Here is a 9,289-nt window from a genome sequence, read left to right on the forward strand (position 1 = left end):
CTCGAGCTGCAGGTTCTTGCTTGGCAATAATAATCTTATGGTCACTGATAACGCCCGCTCGCTGTGTGTGCAGTTTCTTTCTCACAGCTCATCACTGGAGTGAATACTCACTCACTACTTAAGTGCGTGGACGGGTGTTTATGTGTATCATAGCTTTCAGTTATAAACCACAGACTCGTTTATAATGAAGCAGCTTCTCTGGTTGAATCCTGTCATCCTCCTGAGGTATCAGACTTCTCCAGAGAGCCGCTGTCTTACAGCCTCCGACTACCTACGTGGTCTCCGTTGGGGGGGCAGAAGAGGCCCCAGCCCTCCATGCACCAACAATCTGCAACAGCTGATCCCGGGAAACACAGACGTTCCCAGCATAGAGACAGAATCTGTCCACTGTGATCTTAGTGTGTGCAGTACTGCAGATTGTGGTATAGATGTGATACCAAGTAAATGTATGGCCAGTATTGCTGATACCAATGCTGATACTATAAAAACAGCTTATGCAGGGGAGAGCAGTGTATCATAACTTATGACATGAATCATAAGTTTGCAACTTCTGCAGACGTTTTTAATGAATCACTGTGATTCTGCAACACTGAGTTAATAAACACACCTGCTTTTCATTTGAAACTTTTTGTAGACCTGAAAGGTCCGTGTGCCTGTCTGCAGAGCACAATGTATGAAATGTGCCTGAGACCTGATAACATTGCCTTAACTGTTCACCAAAGCCTGCTGTATGTGACAGTGAAAGAATGATATCGATGCTTCAAATAGATTTAGACTTACAAACCGTTGTTTGAGGGCAAGTCAAGGCAGTTCACCTCTACTCAGTTATGGTGCATTATAAGCCATATATCTTTAATAATTCATATTTTAATTATGAACTATCAACACTTGAAGATGCCCCCATCTCCTCTGAACAGAACGGTCTAAGAATGACCGCTCCAGCCCCTACGGTTAGGAAATTATGGCCATTGGTTCGAGGGGAATCCATAAAACCAGGAAGATTCAAATTGAATATTCAGAGTGGTTGACTGACATCCTGTGTGTCTCTGTGCATTTGTGTTTCCATATGTGCTCATATTTCTAATTGTGTGTATCTGCTGGCTGTTCTTTCGTGCGTTTTTAACATTTCTGCCAGTTTTTCACAGTTGAACAACAACGTCACCTTATTCAGCTTTTTTCAGCTGCTCATTTTCCAATATTTCTGCTTAAGTTGTTACTTTTCTGCTGAATTGTCGTGTTTCTGCTCTGTTTTAGTTATTATGTTTCTCTTAAGTCACAATATTTTTCAATATTCAAAATGAGCAGATCCAGTTTCACTGGCATAGATACACACAGGCCACACGCTTAATAGTCCCTGTTCACTCTATGCTGTGTGTGCGTGTCCTAAATTAAAGGTAAGAACACACACTCTGACACACGGATGCAAATATAAGTCATCTTTATTTATATAGCACATTTAAAAGACATCAAGTGTCGGCCAAAGTGCTGAACAGAGGGATGATATGGTGAAAAGAATTAAAATAGATAAGATGAAAACATCATAGAAACAGTGAGACATCCGTATATGTTTGTAAAAAAATATGTGTACATGCAAATATGCACATATACAAAAATGTACACATTCACACACAAACACACATATGTGAACTTAAACTACACGTACACGTGTCTACACATGCAAACATCATCCAATGAGATAAAAGAGCAGAATAGCTGAAACACAATAACAGAGGTGTCAGAGAGATCCTTGGAAAATAGGAGGGGCTTCAGATTGGATTTGAAGACTTCCAAGGATGGAGAGGATTTTATGAAAGGGGGACGACTGTTTCGGGGCAGCAATGGAGAAAGCTGTCATCTCTAGATTTGAACTGGGAGCGTGGAACTAATGACAGCATCTGACTGGAGGAGCGCAGAGTTCGAGTGGGGCGGTGTGGGCTGAGAAGATCTGAAATGTAACCTGGAGCCATAATAATAAACGCACACGCATGCGTTTTCAGCATTACTGGGTTTCTGCAGCTCCTGGTTTCCTGTTTAATACATTCACACAAGCAATCAAACGCTATGAATCGTTCCACAATGTTCGCAGTCACTTTGTAAAAGTTGTACAAAGGCAGTCACGGATCAGCACTATAACATTTTGACAATAAATTGTATTTGAATCAAACTGTTGCCTGTAGCCTAAATACGTCTCTGTACCTGAATAGAACTAAAGATTTTTCTCGTAGGGTTAATGACACGTCTACCAACTATTTCACGTCCACATTGCTGCTGAGAGTTACTCCAAAAACTTCCTTTAGTGGCTCTTCATCAGAATATTTACTTAGTTGTTGACATGAAAATCAGTCATTGTGTATTTTGAACACCTAAACTTCAGTGCGATGCCATTATCCTGCCAAACAACATCAAAGTCTCTAAAAAGGTAAGTATGGAGCAGCATCCTTTTTTATGGAAGAGGAAGGAAAAGTCATGTTTATTATTATTCTCATATTACACAGGCGGTGCTGACTGAACAGGCTCAGGCTGAAGCAGTGCAGATCCTGGCCTATTTTCAAGTACCATTAAAGTTCTCACGTGTATAAATCTCTCCATTAGATGTCAGTAGACGGCAGATTGCAGTCAGTGCAGTCACTTCTCTTATCCCTCCTGACTCAAGAGCATAAAGCGATCTACGTTAGCTCGGGCAATTCTGACGGTCGTCAGTAAATCTTTGTTTAATCTCTTTATTTGCTTTTTGGAGAAGTGAAGGTACAAAAACCTCGTCAATCAAATTTGCTTTGGTGGACAGAAAACAGTCGTTGTAGACTGTCTGGGGTTACCTTTTATAAGTATTGAATTTTCAAAAGTGAAGTCAGTTCTTCTGACCAGGTTCAGACCAGGATGAACACAAGTGTGATACTGGACCCACTAGAGAACTGGTCCCAGCTGTGGGTTCACCTCCTCCTGCTGAACTCATAGGACAGACTGTAATGTAGCATCACGTTCATCGGTCACTCCTGACCTCCTGTGAAGCATGACCAATGTGTAATTAATGACTTCATTATTTGGGGCATTATTGCTCTAAAAATCATATTAATAGTATTATTATTATTGTGCTTTAGGCTGCACTGATAACGCAGAGGTCTCTTCTTCCTCTGGGCTGTTTAAAGGGCCAGTTTATCCAAAGCTGTGTATATACCAGCTGCTGTCAGGCTTCAGATGTCTGCATTAGTCCACAGTCCACTGTTTGTAAGCCATTGCTTTACTGCAAAAGTTCCCATCTACTGTAAAGAAATGGAGATAAGCAGGCACATAATATGAAAAGGCATGCTGGAGCTGACTTTGTCTTTTCTGATCCATCGGTTTGTGTGGCTCGTTCCACAGGAGGGACCTAACCCACACTTTATTTACTTATATGATAAGTTTAGTGGAGTGGAGTGCAAAATACACAGTGTTTACTTTTAATTTAACAACATGAAGCTGCATCATGTTTCCATGGTGACTGCTCAAGAAATTCTGCATTCATAAATAAACATCAGACTGTCAAAAGAGCTCATGTATCAGGGTCATAAATCACATTGTTATAATTACACAAAATGTGTTCTAAACCCCCAAACTGCTCCTTTTATACCTGACTTTTAGGACCTCCAAGCCTGTAGTCATGTTCATTATCAGTTAGAGCCCCTCCTCATTCTTTTCTTCTTCTTCTTTGGTGCAATCCTATAAATACAGTGTACCCCTTTTGCCTCTCCCCTTTTCTACAATCCCCCTGTGGGAGAGGTGGGTGTCATTTCTTTCCAACACTGTAAAACACACATAATTCATATTTAGCCACCCTAATGTTTATGATTGCGATTTTAGTTCAGTTATTGTCATTATTAAGCCTGTTTTTGTAAGATGTTATAAGTGTGTCGTATGTGTGTATCATAAATGTGTTTTAGGCGCCATAAATGCTAACATGAATATATACTCCTTGCTAGCTTGGGAGCTGTGGTGGGTGGAGCTAACCCTCTTCCCCACTGTTTGTATTTGGTCTAGGAGCTGGAGTGGGCAAATTATTTACTTGGAGGTCTTTCTTTCTTTTACCTTTTTTATCAGGTAAAAGATCCTCCACTGGAGTATCCAAGGGGCCCGTCCAGCCATCAGCGTCGCCTGCAGAACAGCAGCCGGTGCCATATGCGCTGGGCATGAATCAAACATTTCTTTGGGGTTACATGTTTTAAATGTTTGATTTTTGGGTGGGGGGAACTGTTACGATTCGGTGTTGTCAGTGTTTTGTTTTAGGCGTGACGGTTATGTTTCCTGCTTTACTTTGAAAGTCTGTCTTATCTCAGTGTGTTCAGGTTACGCTTCCTTGTCTCGTCAGTTCTGATTTGCCCCAGCTGTGTTTCCCTCCTGTTGTCCATTCCCTGATTGCTCCCTCTATGTATTTAAGCCCTGTGTTTCAGTTTGTCAGGGTTGTGATCTTCCCCCTGGTTGTAAATAGTTTGGTGTTTTGATGCAAATAAATGTCTTATTTTGCTTTGATGTAAATAGTTGTCGATCCTTTCGTTTTGGGATTTTTTTTGTGCAGACCCGTAGTAGTTTTTTTTTTTTGTTTTGTTTTTTTTCCCTTATTTTTATTTTTTCTGTGTTGCACGCCGGTTGCCTAGGCCGGGGTGTAACACCACCGAACCTCACTGCTGAAGATCTGAGAGATCTTTTGGTGGAGAAGAGCAGGGAGACACTCAGAGAGCAGTGAGTTACTGTCACACCTGAAAGTCTGTTTGTGATGACGTGTAAAACCTCTGCTTTGCTTTCTTTTGAAGGCTGTGGGAGTTTGAGTTAGAGGGTTTTGACGAAGAGGAAGCCAAACCTCTTCTAAGGCTGGTAAGACGAGAAAACCCACAAGACTTTTTTTCATTATGTGCACATAACCTTTAAACATAAGCGCACTGTAAATGTGTTTTCTGTTTCAGGTGTGGGCGGTGAACGTCAGCAATAAAATGAGGGACGTTGAATTTGAAGCCAGGATGCTTCTTCAGTTCCCAGAGGCCGTGCCTCCTAAATTTCAGTGAGTCACATGTATATAGTTATTAACCCTGTAAGACCCAACCCATCAAACAGCCAGAAAATTCAGATTCTTTGGAACTGAGATGTTTATTAACCCTTTAAACAAAAGCCACAAATTAGTTCTTTGCTATGTCATGTTGTGTATGATTTACTTTTATTGTGTATCTATTTTTTGCATCACATTTGATACACTGGGTGTTTTTGGCAACTTTTTGTTAACGACAATGTTAACTTTAGACTAAAAAAGAGTTTTGTCCACAACATTTAGAAATTATAGCAAGTATTGATCATGTTGATGAGATCGAGGTCTCAGAAACTCATGTATGATACAAAGGTGGTTACAGGGTTAACAGTCCAGCTACAGTGTTTCAATATTTAAGTGATGCTTTGAATATGTTTAACAGATACCTCTTATCATGTTTTTCTACAGAGCACCTAAACTCCTCAGCGCGGTGAAGGATTACGTTGAAATCCTGAAAAAGAAGCAGCAGGAACAGCATAACAGCAAACTGCTCACCGCGCAGGAGGTAGTGATCGAGGTAGTTCCCCGTGTTCTCCAGGGCTTCTGGGAGCTTCCTCCTCGTCCCCTCCTAAACATGGCCTCCCAGAGTCTAAGTATCCTCTCCACCAGTGTCACCAAGGCCACTTTAGATCGTGTCTCCAGGAGTCTCACGGCGATGGAAACACAGGCCGTCTTCACCCGCTCTATCCGAGACGATCTGGTCGACAGCATCCTGACGGAGATCAGACAGAAATTTCCTGAAGAAATTCTGTCTATCAAAGTTGCAAACTTTGCACCCGTGTTGCTGAAGACCATTGCTGATGTAGCAAGGATCCGGATATGTGAAATCTTTGAGCCCCCTCCTGATGTGAAGAGCACAAATGAGAGCGCTCCTCAGACGGCCTTTCAATGGCAAATGTTCCACCAGCCGAAGGAGCTCTGTCAGAGAGTGTTCCAGAGCCCGACGTTCCCTGTGAGGAACTTCTTTCTGAAAGGGCATCCAGTCTGAGTACTCGAGACCTTACGATCGAAGGAGCTCTGTCAGAAAGTGTGCCAGAGCCCGACGTTCCCTGTGAGGAACCCTATGCCGAGTCCAAATCCTGTGTTGAAGGCGAAGATCATAAGATCAAAGGATCCTGTTCGGAAATTGGGCCGGTTCCTGATGTTCCCTTTGAGGAACCTTCTCCTGAACCTGAAGCCAGCATGAAGTCAAAGACCGTCAGATCAAGAAGAAGAAAAAGGGCTTCTTCAAAAGACGGAGAAGTCTGTTCTGCTGCTGTTGCAGACCAAAAGTCACAGACTGACACTGAAGCTGTGACCCAGTGTTGGTGTTGCAGTAACTCTAAATATGTAAATATGTTCCTTGATGATTGTTGTTCATGTTTTTGGGGGTTTCTTTAGTTTTCAGTGGGCTGGGTCTTTTTTCTCCTCCGTGTTCTTTACTTGATTCTTGTTCATAGTTCCTGATTTGTTTTCCTAGTTCTTGTTTCTTAGTTTGTAGTTTCTTGAGTCCACCTGAGTTTCCAGCAATAAAAGCTGCCGATTCAAGTTTCATTCCACGTAAGAGTCCTGTGTTTGGGTCCTGCTACCTGCCTGTCACAGCACACCATGACAGAAACTTTATAAACTCATTCATATTTCTACACGAGTCTCCAGCTATGTTAAAGATTTTTTTCTTTCAAACATTTGTAAGAATCTCTTATGGTTCTCAAAATACTTCCATGAGTCCAGTAAGTGTAGTGCAGTAACATATTGATGGTATTATTTTTCATTATTTTTAATGCACTTTGAACTGAAACTGGTATATAAAATGTACTTCCTGTAGAAAATGCAGTGTGAATGCTAATAGCTGAATAGTTTGAGTTGAATTTTTATAATTGCTGAGATTTTTGGTGAAAAACATGTTACAGTTTTTGCCCGTTGCTTGAACACATTTTGCAAAACGTCGCTCATTGTGCCAAAACTCTAAACAAGTAAACATGACACAACAAAATATACCATTCACATCTGTGCCAAACTGAAACTCTGCTGTCAAAACCTAACATTCCTCTGTCAAATGTAACTCTGTTGACAAAATGACACATACTTGCATCACATGCAGATCAGATCAGGGGCACACACTAGTCTACTTCATATAAAACACTGCAGTCTTTCATTGTCATTGGTTATTCTGAAGGCATATTTTCAGGAGACACAAACAACCAAAAAAGCAAATAGACCTCAGTATTGTCCACTGCAGCACCATGAATTCAGATCAAGCAAAAACAACATAATACAGTAATAGAAAAAACACTATACTGTACACACAAAACATCATGACAATTGTGCATACGTGGGCTCATGGATCCCGCTGTCTGTTGGGGTCTGGCCACAGGACCTCATCAACATCGCAAGCAGTGTCTTCTCCCGCTGGGCACCGGGGAAAATATCCTCTTGCATGTCGAAACCATCCATGGATTGCTGTCACCTGACTGTCGCCGCAGGCCTGTTCCATTGCCTGCAGAAGAGGCATGCGGGCATGTGGTTGGCGGTCATATACTCGCCATCTCCAAGCCGAAAAAAATTCCTCTATAGGGTTTAAAAAATGGTGAGTAAGGGGGCAAGTATACCACTTCAAATTGGCTGTGGTTGGAGAACCAGGCCTGGACCAGAGCAGCCGATGGAAACTGACATGATCCCATATCACCACAAACCTGGGCTGATCTGGTCTGTACAACTATATCATGGAGAGCATCTAGAAATGTGAGTATGTGTTGGCTATTGTATGGACCTTTACATGGACAATACTGTATTGTCATGTAAAGGACAGTTACACGTACCCGTACATATTCAGTTCGGAGTCCTTTGACCCCGTCACTGGTTCTCTCAAATGGGACTCTGTAGAGCTGCTTCATGGTGATGCTGAGTTTTCCCAAGATGCATCTGATGGTGGTGATGCTCACATGGTTTATGTTGTTGAACACTCGCCTGTCTGCAAGTATTTGCTTTCGTAGCTGGTGGAGACGGATAGCATTGTCTGCCCTCACTAGGTCCACAACGGCGAGTTCCTGCTGTTGTGTGAACAGGCGTTGGCGTCCTGCCCCAGAAGGTCTTCGAGTCATTCTGGAGAAATACAACCACATGCCGTCATCGCTTTGCTTACTTTACTGTATATAGTGTATCATCCACTGTACAACACTGTACTTCAATATAAGTAATCATGCTATGTTTCACAGAAACTACCACTTTGGCTGCAAAAGGAGCATTAGCACCCTGCAGTACGCTGTACACTTGATATGGTAATGTGATATACTGTAGAACAGTGCTATGAAAACCATCTGAGTAGAGTAGAAGGCAGAGAGGTGAAGACAGACCTGCTTTCTAGTCTGAATGTTCTTATTACAGATGCCACTGTGAAGCAGCTCGGATGTGGGTGGACTCTCTGCCCAGCTTCCCTCATAGTCAGGCCGTGGTTGATGACATGGTCCACCAAAGTTGCTCTTATATCATCAGAAATATGGGTCCGTGCATGGCCTCTTTGACGACGACGACGACGACGACGACCTCCTCCTCCTCCTCCTCCTCTTCCTCTTGCTCTCCCTCCATCCATGCTTGCAAAGTTCTTGAATTGGCTAAACTGAGGGCTTTTTGTAGTTGGCTAATTGGTGTTCAGTTTTGCAGGTAAGTGCCTTCAGGTGTGTATTGAGTGGTTGCAATTACCCGATGTGTTTTGTATTTTGGATACATGTGTTTTCCAAATGGCACCCTGAAATTTCATTTTGTGAACGAAGTGTCTTATGTATGAAATAGAGTGTAGTATGCAGGACCATGTGTGTTGCATAATTGCAACTAGGGTGCAAAGCAGCGCTTTTGTTTAAGGTATGAGTACATGTGTTTGAGGTATGGTAACAAAAGCTTCACGTTGTGTTACTTTAGTCTAAGCATGGCTTTATAGTGTTCAAGCAACGGGCAACAACTGTAAATGGGCTGAAATACAGCGAAACATTCACCTGACAGCCAAAGCACAGAACTGAAATTCACACAGAAGAACTTTGAAACCAGCTGAACAGCTTGAAAACGTAACTGTCTACTGGTAAAAGAAAAATTAGAACTAGAACACATCTGAGTGAATATTACAGTTTTTTCTGAATGCTTAAACCCTAACTGTGATTCTTACAGCACAATTCCTAAAACTATTACAGTTTTTCTCAAATGCTAAAACACATGTCACAAACGTTACCACCAGGTCCCCCAATGTCCTGACACAACACCCTTCTCTAA

The 9,289-nt window shown here is 42.0% G+C and overlaps 1 protein-coding gene across 1 annotated transcript; it reads left to right on the forward strand.

Moving 5' to 3' along the window:
* Positions 1-4,032: 4,032 nt before the first annotated feature.
* On the forward strand, positions 4,033-6,038 carry LOC309715980 (uncharacterized protein; the record flags this gene model as incomplete). The annotated part of the gene is made up of 4 exons (XM_082549519.1): positions 4,033-4,713; positions 4,785-4,845; positions 4,935-5,029; positions 5,459-6,038. Exons 1-4 carry the CDS (start codon positions 4,475-4,477, stop codon positions 6,036-6,038), a joined length of 975 nt encoding a protein of 324 aa, XP_082405645.1. The 5' UTR covers positions 4,033-4,474.
* Between the last annotated feature and the right edge of the window lie 3,251 nt (positions 6,039-9,289).

Source organism: Aulonocara stuartgranti, assembly GCF_965226115.1.
Source record: "Aulonocara stuartgranti genome assembly, chromosome: 2".
NCBI classification, from domain to species: domain Eukaryota; kingdom Metazoa; phylum Chordata; class Actinopteri; order Cichliformes; family Cichlidae; genus Aulonocara; species Aulonocara stuartgranti.